Source organism: Aethalodelphis obliquidens, unplaced genomic scaffold, assembly GCF_003676395.1.
Source record: "Aethalodelphis obliquidens isolate GAN/ISIS:26980383/991018 unplaced genomic scaffold, ASM367639v1 scaffold13, whole genome shotgun sequence".
Lineage (NCBI taxonomy): Eukaryota > Metazoa > Chordata > Mammalia > Artiodactyla > Delphinidae > Aethalodelphis > Aethalodelphis obliquidens.
Window position 1 is genome coordinate 14,470,526 of NW_020837957.1, and position 15,811 is coordinate 14,486,336.

At 35.6% G+C, this 15,811-nt stretch overlaps 1 protein-coding gene across 9 annotated transcripts in view; it reads right to left on the reverse strand.

The window, feature by feature from the left end:
• Positions 1–15,811, reverse strand: part of ZZZ3 (zinc finger ZZ-type containing 3) — a 122,477-nt gene that overhangs the window by 30,424 nt on the left and 76,242 nt on the right. For 7 of the 9 annotated variants that reach the window (XR_003434316.1, XR_003434317.1, XM_027114108.1 and 4 more), the window contains 6 exons: positions 7,933–8,071; positions 4,723–4,870; positions 4,521–4,636; positions 3,130–3,201; positions 2,000–2,101; positions 1,241–1,336 (listed from right to left, as the gene is read on the reverse strand). Coding sequence is in view for 7 of the 9 variants with exons in the window: in XM_027114108.1 (XP_026969909.1) it covers positions 1,241–1,336; positions 2,000–2,101; positions 3,130–3,201; positions 4,521–4,636; positions 4,723–4,870; positions 7,933–8,071 (673 nt within the window). In the remaining 2 variants the exon portion in view is untranslated. The remainder of the gene's footprint in view (positions 1–1,240; positions 1,337–1,999; positions 2,102–3,129; positions 3,202–4,520; positions 4,637–4,722; positions 4,871–7,932; positions 8,072–15,811) is intronic. The other 2 variants (XM_027114106.1, XM_027114107.1) reach the window with 2 other exon arrangements.

Genomic DNA, 15,811 nt, shown 5'->3' on the forward strand with positions numbered 1-15,811 from the left:
GGCTAGATCTCTGCAGTGAAAATGTCTGTTAACTTAAAATTCAGTGCACCCAAAGAACGGAACACATTTAGGTTTCTTTAGTATTCCTTTTGTTATCATCGTCTAGTCTTAGTGGTGAAAACATAAGGTGCACAACACATCTAAAGATAACCTAGAAATCACGAAAATTAAAGCTGTTAAGTTAATGGTGGTTATCAAAGTTCCAACATTCTGAAGTTACAGGATGAACTCTACATATCTAAATAGATAATACTATATTTGGGGAGAAAAAAATCCAAAATATTTAAAACATCTGACAAATTAAAACAAGCTTCCATAGCTTGGTAAAAAGAGTAAGAACAAAATTTTTAAAACATGGAGCTATATAGACAATATTCTTAAATGTAAAACAGTTAGCTTCACTAAGGAAGGGTAACAGCATTAGATCGGCTCCTAGCTTCTCTTTAGGTGAATGGTGGCAGTTGCAGGGGAGTGGAAGTACCCAGATGATTTACCAAGTAAATGAAAGAAGGCCAATGATGTGCTTTATTTTTTTGCAATTAAAGCAAAAAATTGGCTATAATTCTACGCAGTGTTCTATGTAGGAGAGGGACAGTAGCTTTTTCACTGTACAGAGCAGCAGAGAACAGTGGAAAAGGCTTAGGTGCAGAATCAGAAGATCAATGATTCCCAGACTTACCAGCTATGTGACTAGACAATTTACTCAATGTACTTAGTTTTCTCATCTATAAAAAGGTTGTAGAACAGTACCTAGCCCAGAGCATTCAACAGTAAGAACAAAAGCGATCTATTAATATTATCATGAGTAAAGTGAAGGTGATACTACCTACACTTCTAGAATTACAGTGAGGATTAAATATCTTAATAAATATTTCTAACCTTGGATTTATATAATATATGTATAAAACAGAAATTGATTATATTTATTAAAGAATCAAACACCCTAAAAACTTTAACATCACAAAGGCCTTTTTGACATACATACAATCTAATATCTTTGAAATAGCACTCATTCACATAAACTAACCTACTCCTAAGAAAATAATGAATAATCATCATTGAAACTCACTGAGTAGCAATAATGGAATCCTACCATATATAAGAAAATGTTTAGAGTGAGTCAAATTTTAAAAATAAAATAACCCTGTTCTGATAAATATATAAACTTTTACATAGGAACTCTGACTTTGATGAATTTAATCTGAGATCTAAGGTTTACTTTTACCTATTTTCTTTTTACCTTTTTGGAGTATATATATAAGTTTGGTGTTCTGCCTGGGACTGGAATGCCAGCTTTAGTTAGTTTTATGAAATACTTCTGCACTCGGCTGGCAACCTAAGGAAACATGACAAGCCTTTTAACGTAATAAATGACAAGACATGCAGTACCAGAATAGTTTTTTAAAATAGTTTTTAAAACATACATGTGTATCTTAATGAATAGTAACAACTTAAAATCTACCATAAATCTAGAAATAATTTTAAATTGCCACCAAAGACACTTATGTTTTAAAATAGAGACAAAAAAATTGTTAAAATAAATTAAATCTGTTTGATTCCAAAGCTAAACACAGTTTCAACTTGTGAACACAAGTGCTTGTAGCATAAAAACACATCTATTAATATCAATGGGAATGTGAAGGAGAAAACTGACAGATATTTTTTTAGAAAGACAATCAGGGAATACTGACTAAGGCACTATCACAAATCTATTAGCACAGTCTAACCAAAAAGCACAAACTGGTGCACTCATTAAACATTCAAGAGACACCAAGTCCATTACTTTTTTATTTTTAAGTAATGATCCAAAGCAGAATTATCTCAGAGTTGTTTCTAAAATCAACAGAAAAATACACAATGTTGTTTTTTAAAACTCCACATACTATAGCACTGTGTAGCTAAATATGAAGGGGCAGGTCTACTGACTTTAGCTTCACTATCCTTCATTTAAAAAACCATCAAAAACATGCCAACAATATGGGGCTATCTCCTCAATTACCTGCTTTGCTGTCCTATTGCCCAGTTCATCTGCTATCTTCTGCCAGCGTCGAGATTCTACTTCTTCAGGAGGGTATTTCAAGAGTAGTTGTTCAAGCTTTTTCTAAGCCAAACCAAAGACCAAATTTAAGAAAGTTTAATACTGAGTTTCTAAATAAATACATTCACCTTTCATCTTAAACTATAATACTCCCTCCCCAACTCTGGGGGTTAGGTCAACTAGAAATCCTCATGATAGGAAAAATTTCTAGTAAGGAATTTAAGACTTCACAAGAAAAATAAGATGAGAAAATAAACCTATGAAAGACCTTATAAAGATTTTCTATGCACTTCAGTAAAAAAAGGAAAGCACCCCCAACAAGAAAATAATTAATTAATATGTTACATATTTTAGTGATTTCCACTGACCACTTTATCTTGCTAGACTATGTTTAGGCTTGCCACTATGGATCTGACAGAACTATGTAAATTCATTTGAATTTAGACAGAATACTAAAAGAGATCTTTTCCTCCTTTGTGTGGTCCTTCATTCAAATATTATTTTTAATATTCTGACCTATCTCCTAAATTCTCCCATAGTCCTAAGGATGCAAAACAGTCCAAATGTTGGAAATAAAAGTTTCCTGAAGCTTTTTATAAACTGATAAACTCATTATAGCTGTGGGGCTAATCCTCACATGAGATAGAGATGTGTCTCAAACCTTACCCACAAACAATCCTAGCTATATGCCAAAATGTAAGAGAACACTCTGACCTTGGCTTTGCCAGCTCCCCTCCAAACAAAAACAAGAATTCACTTTGAAGCACAGCTTTACTTGGCTCCAGGTTTTTCTGTCTCACAAAGCTGCATTACAAAAACTTTACTCCATCTGTTTCAATATCTTTTTCAATCCCCTCCCCAAAACCCAGGTTCCTTATTTAAAAATTATCCCCAAAATGGAATTCATATATTCTCAGAATGCAAAATTCTTGAAGTATGCAAAAAGGTATGCAAAAAGCTTAAATATTTTAAATTCATGGTTAAGAGGGATTACATACAACAATATACACTTTACTCATAATACTGGCTCTAATTTTAACTGCTTTTTTTTTTTTTTTCTTAAACCTACACAATTTAGAAATACCTATTACCTGTTCTTCAACAGTCCACAACTGGTTAAATGTTTCAGGTTTGGTATCATCACACAGGCGTCCTCTTATCATCTGCATATAAAACAAGGTTTTTGTCAGAGAGAAAAAACAAAGACTACCCTTTGATATAGCCAAATAACACACAAATTGTGAAATTTTTAATTAATTTCAAAATATGTGAGTAAATTTATTTTTTTAATGTGTACATAATTTATTGCTTACAAAATGTTTTCATGTTCTTTTATTTCATTTGGTTTTATATTCCTAGCAATCTTGAGATATAGGTGACAGCAACTTCATTTTAAAGAAAAAGAAATGTTTCTTTTTTTTTTTAATAATCATTGTTACATTGCTTATATTTTATTTGAATTACCTTTCTTTGGTAGACTGCAAATCATCTGAAAACCAAAGAATTCAAATATTTTTAACAAATCCATTTTCCAATTAGTGTCTTGTACCTCAGAAGAGTATTTCCATCCCAATCTTTTAAATAAAGCATCACATCCACCCTCACAAAGAAAAATCAAGGAAACAAAGCATGAATACACACCAGGTGCTATCTATTGTTATCTATTTATTCTTTACTTTTGAAATATGAACAGTTTTATTTCTAGCCTAAGGATGTGGGGAAACATCTTGAAGAGATCATACGTACTGATTGTTTAGGGCAGTTTTAGAAATAATAATGTACCATATATATTCTTTGCTAACAATGAGGAAATTATATGTGGAATTTTTTCCATTATAATATTTTTAATGTGCTAGTCCTTTTATTTAAGTAATAATAAAGTAATATCCTAAACGTATGTCTTGCTCATAAAATGGAGCCTAATATCAATTTTACTAAAATGTACATAATATTTTTAACTAGTTACACAGCTCAACATACCACTATCTTTATGGCTATTGTTTATTTTAAAGAAATGTTACTTTTTCATTCTGAACCCACATGTTTATTGAAGTTCATCTAACTAACAGCAGCAAGGCCAGGTTACAACCAGCAAATCCTAGTTACATTCCACTACACACAAAGAGCTCTTATTTTTAGAATAAATACTGTATTATGTGTCAGGCACTGAACTGGGCATGTTACATGTACTACTCATTATATTCCTCACAACAGCTCTACAAAATAGGGTGATATTAATCACATTTTATATAAGAGGAAACTGCAGCTTGGAGACTTTAATATAGATGACATCTGAAGTTCCACAGCTAGTAAGTGGTGGAGTTATGATTTCAACCCAGCTTTTTCTTAACTTCAAAGTTCATGTTCTCATTATACCTTCAAGTGAAAGACTGCTTGAATTTTAAGAATACAAACCAGCAAAATGTTAAAATGTTTTGTCTACAATTCAAATTTTCCTGCTCTAACACTTTATCCTGCTTACCTGAGGACGACTGTTTGAGCCTTCTGGACCATCACTCAAAGGCAACATAGAGTATGAAAGGGACTCTCCATCCTTCCTAGGATCTAAAGGACTTTTTGGTCTAGCAGGTAAACCTACTAAAAAGAAAACCACGTATAGGATTATTAAAGCAAGACTTTGTCAGGTAGTTCTCTAATTAAATTCGTATCATGTAATTTCTTACCTTTATCAAAAACTAGCTTAACTCTCCTAGTATGTCTTTTGCGATTTTTAAATTCTCTTTCAAAGTTCCCAAGGCTATTGGTATATTGGTCCCATACAATCTCGGGCAATTGAACAACTCTCTGTGGATATGGAAGCCCTATATCAGCCTGGTGGGGAAAAAAATGAAAGTGACAAACTAAGCTTAATTCAAGAAATTATCAACTACAACCAAATTTTCAGATGACTCCAAATCTAAATAATCATCAACTGAGCATTTCTACTCACTTTTTGAATCCAACAGCCAATGAAGTTAATACAGTATAAACACTAAATGGCAGAAATGATAGCCAAGTAAAGGAAAATGAACTTAACAAAACATAAGCACTATTTTTAGAGGTCTAGAGCTGAACTATATAAACATACTGTACTTTATCACTAACACACTTTAAACAGAAATAGCAAAGAAAGATTTTTATCTCTAAGAACAGCACATGAAATGTGTTTGACTGAAATATAATAGATATGACTTGATACACAGAATTCATTTTTAATGGACCCATGTGTTCCTGACTTATCCATAAAACTATTAATTATTTTCACACTATATAACTCAGCACGTGTACAAAAAAACATCACATTTTGAGAATCAAAACTACATCTTTAGTTTACTTGGAATTCAATTACTTTGCCAACCACCTTTAGAGAAGTTAATAGTTGTCATAATTACTAAAACTAGGTCATTATGATTTTTTTTTTTTTTTTTTTTTTTGCGGTATGCGGGCCTCTCACTGTTGTGGCCTCTCCCGTTGTGGAGCACAGGCTCCGGACGCGCAGGCTCAGTGGCCATGGCTCATGGGCCTAGCCGCTCCACGGCATGTGGGATCTTCCCGGACTGGGGCACGAACCCGTGTCCCCTGCATCGGCAGGCGGACTCTCAACCGCTGCGCCACCAGGGAAGCCCATGGTCAATCTTTTGATAGGGATTTGGGTTTCATGGGTGGGTGTATTTGTCAGAACTCATATAATGGTAAAATTGGGATTTCTGAATTTCATTGTATGTAAATTTCACCTGAAAAAGTTTAAAAAAAAAATTTTAGTTAACATGATATGCCTTCTGAAGTGTTTTGGTGTTAAGTGTGCATGTCTGCAACTCTGGAATGCATCAAATGCATTCCATCTTGAAATAAGATAGAATGGTGGATGGAAGAATTGCATAAACATTCAATCAAGCAAATATAATAAAATGTTAATGGTAGAATCTGGGGGTGGATGTGTGTGCTAACTATACAGTACTTTCCACTTTTTCGTCTACTTAACATTTTTCAAAATAAAACATTGAGAAAAAAATCAGGTCATAAATTATGAAATTGGCAGGCAAAATCCACTTTGTGACACAGAATTCTTAATTTTTATTTTGCTTGTGACATATTATATTAGCACCATCATCATAATAGCACATATTAGTCTAAGGTTCAACTTTAGAAAAATTAGAACAGAGTGTCTTTTAAAATAATGATGGTAGTAATATCAAAGAAAGCTAACAAGCCGTAAAGGTTCTCTGCATTCTATATACCAATATATAATCCAAGTTTCCTTAATTTCAATTAGGAGTTTTTAGATGTCCAGTAAAACAAAGAGATCATATGTCAACAACTTAACTACTCTGGTAAACCTAAAGAAAATAGACAATTTAAGCATACATGAGTTGACACAGAAAAAGTGAAAACTCAAACTTCTAAATTAAATCCAGCAGAAAATTTTCTTTCCAAGGAACATAAGTCTTTCATGATTACCAAAGTATCTGGGATTTAATACACATTTGTACATTTTTGAAAAAATTCTTAAGATAGCCAATATCACATCTCTGTTTCTGAGATAAAGTGAAAAGAAATTCAGTTCTAAACTAAACACAGAAATGGAAAACCAGCAAATAACCAACCACATACGTATCTAGTAAATGTGCATAACTGCATCTTTTTGCCCACCCAAGAACATGAATAAAATGCGATTAAGGTTAAAACACCATCTGTTTTAGTTGAATCAATGATAAGTAAACACTGTAAGTACTGTATCTTTTTGCACCAGCAAATTGTTTCATGACAGCAGTGCAGAATCAATAAACACCTAAGTGGGCCCACTATAACACAGAGGGTACAATAGGGTTCTAAAAACTCTAGAAGGTTTAACAAATCAATATATAGATCCTACGTCTATTATGATATTCAGTGTTCTGAAAGCAGAGAAAGGAATGCTTGCCAAGTAAATAACATAACTAGAAAAATCCAAATCCAAACAATAATCATCTAAATAAAATGAAGTCCCCAGGGCTGTTCCCTCAACACCTGGTAGACCACTTCTGTGACTCATTAAAAACTAGTAACTAATAACTAAATTTTTCATACTGAACAGGCTAAATTTTTGTGTTGTTTAAGGTGAAAAAGAGGATTCTTTTTCATAGTTTTTCAGTTTTAATCTTTTCAGACAATGCTGATTAATATTTGCCTCTCAAATTTACTGAATAATTAGTGGGCCCCTAATTCAAGACACATACTATGGCATAAATGCACATCTAGATTATCTCCATGTTTACACACTAAGAAAGTTATAAAAACTTGAATCACTTTCAAATGGTTAACTGCTTAAATATGAAAGTTATGTTTTAAGGAAAAAATAAAATTATAAGGAATTTTACACTAAAATAAAAGAACATTTCAAAATTAAGTAAAATTTATATACCTCATTCTCATAGACTTGGCAACCATAACCTTAAAGACATTTAAAATATAGTTTTTGTTTGTATCACCATTGTTTTCTATCTCACTACGTTCAGAGTTAGAAAAGTAACTCTAAACTAAGCAGTAAATAAATACTAAAGTATTTTTTCTTTTAGCTTCAACAATCTTGAAGTCCTGAAAGCAAAACAGGGAAAATATTTTTAAGATGGGGAAGGAAGAAAGTAACAGAAAAAGACTGTAAAAATGGCTAGGAACAGGACATCAAGTTTCTAAATACACATCCAATTAAAGCTCCTAGCTATCTTCATTGAGGTATATTTTATTGTGTGTTTGGTGGGGGTGAAGGAAGGCAGTATTCTGCCTTCAGTAATATGGGTTAATTACAGAAGGGGAAAAAATTAAACATTTAAACAAGTATATAATCATATAAAAAGAACAAACCGAGTTATTACCAAATACATCTCAATAAATCTTAAAAGTTGCTCAATATATACCTTCTTCTGGAGTTTTTCCACAAATCCAATGGGATTTTTTAGTGCTTCTCTCTGATGTCTGCCTAAGCTTTCAAGGTCCTGGACTGCTTGAGAACGCTGAGCCTCGAGTACAGCAATCGTCTGTAACAGTCTCTGATAACTACAGAGACAAAAAAAAAAAAAGCCCTCACTAAAATTTTCTAGTTACAACAATAAATAAAAACTGAGTTCAAGCCGTGATCTACTATTAAGTCACACAGTCTTTGTAAAGTTACCTGAAAGAGTTTTAGTAAAACATATTACTGGGAATAAATGAGGTCTTCCTGAGTTACGAAGTACCTAGTCAGAAAATAGCAGTTAGAGAAAGCAAAGCCTTATTCTCCCATCTAAAGTTCTTAATTCTTGAACCGGAACAAGTACAGAAAGTCAGAAAGCAAGCATCTTGACTTTCCAGCAATCCAAGTCATTAAGAAACAGCTAAATTTAAAAAAAAAAATTTTTTTTTTTAAATCGTAAGATTTTTAGCACCAGGAGGGATCACCAAATTCAGTCCCTCTGTTGTACTCTGTTGGAATAAGAAATCTGAGGCAAATTTTCTTGACCAGAGTTACAAGAAACTGTCACATAATTCAGACATGATCTTAGTTGGCATGGTTCTCATTTGCTCTTTCTGTTATACCTCCATTCTAGAGGAAGTTTACTTCCCTGTCAATTCTTAAGTATTAAACACTTTTACAGAAGAAAGGACTCAAAGATATTTCTTACTTCCCTGCCTATAACAGTCTATTTAGCACAGCTAACATAGAATTTTACCCACACAAACCTACTATCTGTTCATATTCTCCTCCCCCCAACCCCAGTTCAAATTGTCCTGCCTCTCTAATGTCTAATTTCACATACCAATACACATAAGGAAACACGTTAGCACAAAAACCCTGAATACTCGAATGCATTTTGCAAAAGAACCAAGAACAAATCACTCCAAGTTCACTTCAAAATAAGTCACTAGGTCTTTAAAATATTAGTGAAGCACAATTTTTCTTTATGGCTTTCAATAAATTTCATTCTGTTTCCCAACAGACTATAAACTCCATAATGGCAAACACATCTGAAAAGTCCACTGTTTTGTTTATTCAGTGTGCAGCACACTTCCCAACATATAGATGCTCAGTAAATATTCTTTGAATGAACAAATGGACAGATGTTCTGTGCAATCAAAAGTATACTGAAACTTTTAAGTCCGGAAGTTAGCAAACAAGCAGAAATTTCAAGGGTAAAACAATGCAATTTTGATGTTCACAGCCATGGCGTAACTGCAACATGACATTCTCTATTAGAACACCGTTTCAGCCCCCTGCCTAAAACATATTCTTATTCTCAAGTCCCTTGTTAACTAATCCCTGATGAGATGTTTAATAATCAAGGTAAAAACTCCTAACACTGAAGGGTAAGGCTTCTCTCAAGCTAGAGACACTTCATTCAAAAGTTAGAACTGAATTGGAAACCAAGGGCTGTACTAAGTTACTCCTGGATCAGTTACAGAGGTTAAGCCTAAACTCACCTTCACTCTGCCTCTGTTTGCTTTGAGGTGTATGGCGTGTACAAACCTTGACCGTGCTGGTGTTTTCTTACCAGGCAGGCTCACCCACGCTCAATCTTAGGGTGATTGTACTGAGTCAGGTAGAACCTAACCTCTCTATAATACTCTTAATTGCCATATTTCACCTTCAGAATACCTACCCCATGTAGCTGAATAACCAAAGACTTACATGGTGTCTCTGTGATGACTGACCCCTGCTTTAAATAGGACACACTTCTGTATCATCAATATGAAAATGATTATGAGTCTATTAAACTTGCAGCAAACTACTGTAAGCAAGTAACAATTAATGAGGCACAAGTAAGAACAGAGTTATAGGGAAAAACAAGCAGAGGCTTGAAAAAAGTGCTACAGTCAGTCACTGCCACTGGGAAGAAAGGCCTCTATTTGAAGTCAGTAAATTATAACAATTTTTACTGTATGTAAATTATTCCACAATGATTCTGATTTTAAAAAATAATTCCAACAGAGATTACAAAGAAAGTATAACTCTTCACTCCCTATTTTGCTTCTCTTCAATCAAGATTAAATGATTAGCAAATTGAAAGACCTAATATACACATTGGTAAAGACTTAAAAGTCCAGAATAAGTAAAAAGACTGTAAGAAGATAGTGAATTTAAGTCTTCTAGGCCAGCTAATTTGAATAATTTCCTAGAGTATTCAGAGATTTTACCAATAAGATTATCATACATATCCCTAAGCAGAGATGGAGAAAATAAAAAACTGGCATGACATCTAAAAAACAGTATAATACAGACAAATCTAATTTCAATCCTACCCATCCACTCACTTCACCTCTAAAAGCAAACCACTGGAATCTGACCCAGGCATCAATTGAGGCAAGATTCATCTGTTCATTAATTTAGGCACTATCCTTAAAAGCTTCAGTAATTATCAAAGTAAATCAGGAACAGAGCTTAGGTATAATAGAGGATCTACCACTACACCAGAGAGGGAGTAAAGGAACTGGATGGGAACGAATGGGACAGGACTGCCATGTTGTGGGGGATGGAGGATGGGCATGTGAGGGTCCATCATACCATTCTGTCCATTTTTTTGTATGCTTGAAGTTCTCCACAATGAGTTAAAAAGAAAACTCCAATTTGAGTTCAAATTAACCGGTGATGTGGCCACTGTACTCTTCCTGGGCTAATCGGATCATACTGGCTACTGTATTCAGCTCTGCTTTGAGAGACAAACAGGTTCATGACCACACAAGATGGATGGGAGACTATGTAATATGAAATAACAAATAGTGTCAAACATTTACTGAATGTGTACTATATATATTATACAATGTGCAATTAGTCAATTCTCATAATCAACTTACAAGATAGGTACCATTACCCTTATTTCACAGATAAGTAAACCAAGGCACAGATCATGCCAGCCATTTGTTCCATAATGTGATGTGAGGAATAATTAGCCAAGAAATGGGAACCTGCAATAAAATATTATTTCAATCTTTATGTAACATGCAGTTATGTGGAAAAGAAAATAGACTTGTTTTATAATGTACAAAGGGGCAAACTAGAATCAAATTGTGATAAGGCACAATATGAAGAAAAACCTCTCAGTCAAAACCAATAAAAGATGGTAGGACAGTGCCCAATCACCATAGATGTTCACAGAGATATTTAAAGGAAATTCAAGCATTAAAAAATCCTGAAGGGCTTCCCTGGTGCCGCAGTGGTTGAGAGTCCGCCTGCCGATGCAGAGGACACGGGTTCGTGCTCCGGTCCAGGAAGATCCCACGTGTCGCAGAGCGGCTGGGCCCGTGAGCCATGGCCGCTGGGCCTGCGCGTCCGGAGCCTGTGCTCCGCAATGGGAGAGGCCACAACAGTGAGAGGCCCACGTATAGCAAAAAAAAAAAAAAAAAATCCTGAAACTCTTTTACTCCAGTAAAACATGCTGCTTTCAATTCTGCTATCCCCTGAACCAAGTAAGAGGATGGAAAGACTGGGGAAAAAAAAAAAGTATACACTTTTACATGAATGCAAGTAGAGTACAGCTTCCCCACATGGACAACTTTGTATTAAATCTATCAAAATTATTTTTTATCTATTTCTAAAGCTGAATCCAATGCAAAGAACAGCAAGCTTAGCTGTGGCAGATAATTATTAATTTTATTTCTGTTTCATGTCTTCAACATAAAAAGAATTTTAGCTTGTATACTGAGGAATCACATTTGACTAAAATAGAAATACTTTCAAATCTACAGCGAAGTTACTTTCACTACCTTTCACTCTCCAAGCCTTCCTGAATTCTTTACTCACTTCTGTGAATTTTACAACATTTATATGAAAGCATATTTGTAAAAATACTGATGTCTGAAAGAGGATACCAAGAATTAACAATCTAGAAGTTTAATTGTATTCTCCAATTTCTAGGCAGTGATATTACACACACTATGAGACAGTGAGAGTGAGAGAGAGAGAGAGAGAGAGAGAGAGGAGAAAGATTTTATTTCCAAGCAAGCCAGAATCTTTTTCAAGGAGTCAGATTTCAATTCTATTGTGGAAGGTTACATGGCATTTGTAATTTTAAAAAACTAATGGGGAAACTATTTATTTATTTATTTTTGGCTGCATTGGGTCTTCATTGCTGCACACGGGCTTTCTCTAGTTGCAGCAAGCAGGGGCTACTCTTCGTTGTGGTGTGTGGGCTTCTCTTGTTGTGGAGCATTGGCTCTAGGCACATGGGCTTCAGTAGTTGTGGCACACAGGCTCAGCAGTTGTGGCACACGGGCTTAGTTGCTCTGCGGCATGTGGGATCTTCCCAGACGAGGGCTCAAACCTGTATCCCCTGCACTGGCATGTGGGATCTTCCCAGACCAGGGCTCAAACCCGTATCCCCTGCACTGGTAGGTGGATTCCTAACCACTGTGCCACCATGGAAGTCCCTGGGGAAACATTTTAAAAAATCTAAACTGAGGGTTATTCTGCCCCTAAAATTGGCTTGATTATTCAGTCATTAAATAGTGTCACTAAACACCTCACCAAAAAAAAAAAAAAAAGGAAAGGAAAAAAAAAAAGAAAGCTATTCTAGATCAGGAGTCTACAACCTATGGTCTGCCTGTTTTTTTAAATAAAGTTTTATTGGAACATACCTATACTCATTTGTTTACACAATGTCTATGGCTGTTTTCTAGCTACAATGACAGAGTGGAGTAGCTGTGAAGTGGAGTTGATCCCCAAAGCTTAAAATATTACTATCTGCGCCTTTAGGGAAAAGTCTGCAAGGCCCTGCTCTAGATCAAAAGATACAGAGACATGACAATCAAATGTAATGCATAATCTGAGATTAGCTCCCACAGCGGGAAAATGGACATTTGGGTGTATAGATGGAAAATTTTTAATATATTGCTGTTTGTATCAGTGCCAAACTGGTGTAATAAGGTAGTTAAGGTTATATAGGAGAACGTCCTTGTTTTTAGGAGACATATACTAACATATACAGGTGATAAGTCTACAACACACTTTAAAACAGCTTAGCAGGCACTCCCCTGGTGGTCCAGTGTCTGTGCTCCCAATGCAGGGGGCCTGGGTTCAATCCCTGGTCAGGGAACTAGATCCCACATGCCACAACTAAGATTTCGCATGTCTCAACTAAAAGATTCCGCATGCCGCAACGAAGATCCCACGGGCCTCAACTAAGACTTGGCGTAGCCAAATTAACTAACTAATTAATTAATTAATTAAAACCCGGCTTAGTAAAAAGAAAAGTTTTATAGTATATGAGGTGGGAACGAAGATGAGGGGGAAAGAGTAGCATGATTATTATTAGCTGGAACACTAAGCTTGATTAAACACACCGAAAAAAACTAGAGGAAGTAACATGACATAATAATAAATCTATTAGTTTATACTGTAAGAAGAAAAGGAAAAGGGGTATAGGAAAAACTTACAATCAGATGACTTAACAAGTGTTTTCACATGTGTGCACAAATGCACTCTTGTATGCATTGTGAGTAGAAGGAAATAAGAAAAAGAAGAGCAAGATTTATTGTAGATTTTATTTTCAATAGGACAAAGTTATGTAAAGCAAATTGGTTCTCAAAAATAACAGTAACATTTTAACAAAATTTTAAACAATAACAAATTTCATCATAGCAATCTACCAGGGTAAAACAATTGAGGGAGGAGCCTCAATTTACTCTAACTATACCATTATCTTAACTAAGTGTGGCATTTTCCACTGTCTGCAAAATATTGAGCTCACCATGTATATACATGATTGAACAGAAATTACTTTCATGAAAGTATAACACATGGTTTTTAAAATTATTGTCTTCCTTCACGAAGGATTTGAAACACTAAAACTACAGGATTTTCAAATTCAATAATTCACAAATGGTCTCTCTCACTTTTCATTAGAGAATGATCAAAAAGACTTTTATGAAATTCTGTGTTGAGACAGAAACTAATACCTCAGCTCCTGACAGTACGTCTTTCCAGATATAAAGATCAACCCTGTATTGAAAACAACTAAAAATGCTGAATTAAAAACAAATAAAGAGGGGCTTCCCTGGTGGTACAGTGGTTAAGAATCCGCCCACCAGTGCAGGGGACACGGGGTTTGAGCCCTGGTCCGGTAAGATCCCACATGTCGCGGAGCAACTAAGCCCGTGCGGCATAACTACTGAGCCTGTGCTCTAGAGCCTGGAAGCCACAACTACTGGGCCCACGCACCACAACTATTGAAGCCCGTGTGCCGAGAGCCCATGCTCCACAACAAGAGAAGCCACCATGATGAGAAGCCAACTCACAGCAACGAAGAGTAGACCCTGCTCACCGCAACTAGAGAAAGCCCATGCGCAGCAACAAAGACCCAACACAGCCAAAAATTAAAAAAAAAAATTAATAAAATAAATAAATAAAAACAAATAAAGAAAAAACCGTGTACTTTTTTAATTTTAAAAGCATAGAAGGGGCTTCCCTGGTGGTGCAGTGGTTGAGAGTTCGCCTGCCGATGCAGGGGACACGGGTTCATGCCCCGGTCTGGGAAGATCCCATATGCCGCAGAGCGGCTGGGCCCGTGAGCCATGGCCGTTGAGCCTGTGCGTCTGGAGCCTGTGTTCCGCAATGGGAGAGGCCACAACAGTGAGAGGCCCGCGTACCGCCAAAAAAAAAAAAAAAAAAAAGGCATTTCCCTTAAGGTTTCATCAATATCCTGAAGATACAGTCATTCTTTCAATGGTCTCTACAATAAAAGTTATCAGATTTCTCTTTTCCGAGTCTATCTTAGTACCTGGACACTGGCCTAGGATAGATCTAGATTGGAGTCTACAGTCTCTGTCTACAATACTTTAACAACAACAACAACAAAAAGCATGACAGTTAAGCTATATTTTCCTTGTCTCATCACTTTTTGTTTTATTTGGGTCTAACTTAAATAGAAGGCTTAAACAAGCTTCATACATATTTCTATACTCTGATGCCAAAGTACGGTTTTTAACATAGTTTTTCTTAGTTACAAATACCTGAAGAAGCAGCATGATTTCATTCTGTTTTCATTAACTCATTCACCTCCTATGCTAAAGTACTGCATTAAACACTCGGGATACAAAGGGCCTTTTCCTATCAGAGGTATCAGTCAAGGGGGCAACACAAATAAGTAAACAGCCAATTACAATATGGGGTATGAGTGTTGTAAAGAGGAATGCACACAATATAGGAGGGCTTTAAACAGAGGTCTCTGAGGGTCAGGAAAAGCCTCCCAAAAGAAGTTCAGCTGAGACCAGAAAGAAGAAAGGGAATTAGCTGGGGAAGAGGTGTAGAAGGGAAGAAGAGTTCAAGAATTTTTCCAACCAAACAGAAGGAACATTATGCAGAAATGCTTCTAGGCAAAGCACAGAACCTAAGACCAGAAAAGAGGTTTGGTACGACTGGGAGTGAAGACAGAGTTGAGGCTCGAGAGGAAGAATGGGATCAATTACACACGGGTCTGTAAAGTCAAGACGGAACTTGATTTTGAGGGCAATGGGAAGCTCTGGAGGAGTTTTAAGCTGAAGGAAAAAAATGTTGCTTTTTACAAAAACCATTCACACCAGAACAAGGAGAATGGATTAGAGTGGAGCAAGACTCCAGAAGGAGACCAATTAATGAGCTCTTGTTGTAATAACCAAGAGGAAAGACAGACTGTATTAAGGTAGTGGGCATGGAGAAAGAATGAGGTGAGTAGGTAATTTGAGAGATTTATATGGTAGGTTCTATAGCACTTGGTGACTGCCTGGACAAAAGAAATATTAAAAAAGAAAAAAATTTCAAGAAGGAGGGCCAGTGAAGCCAACTTCTAA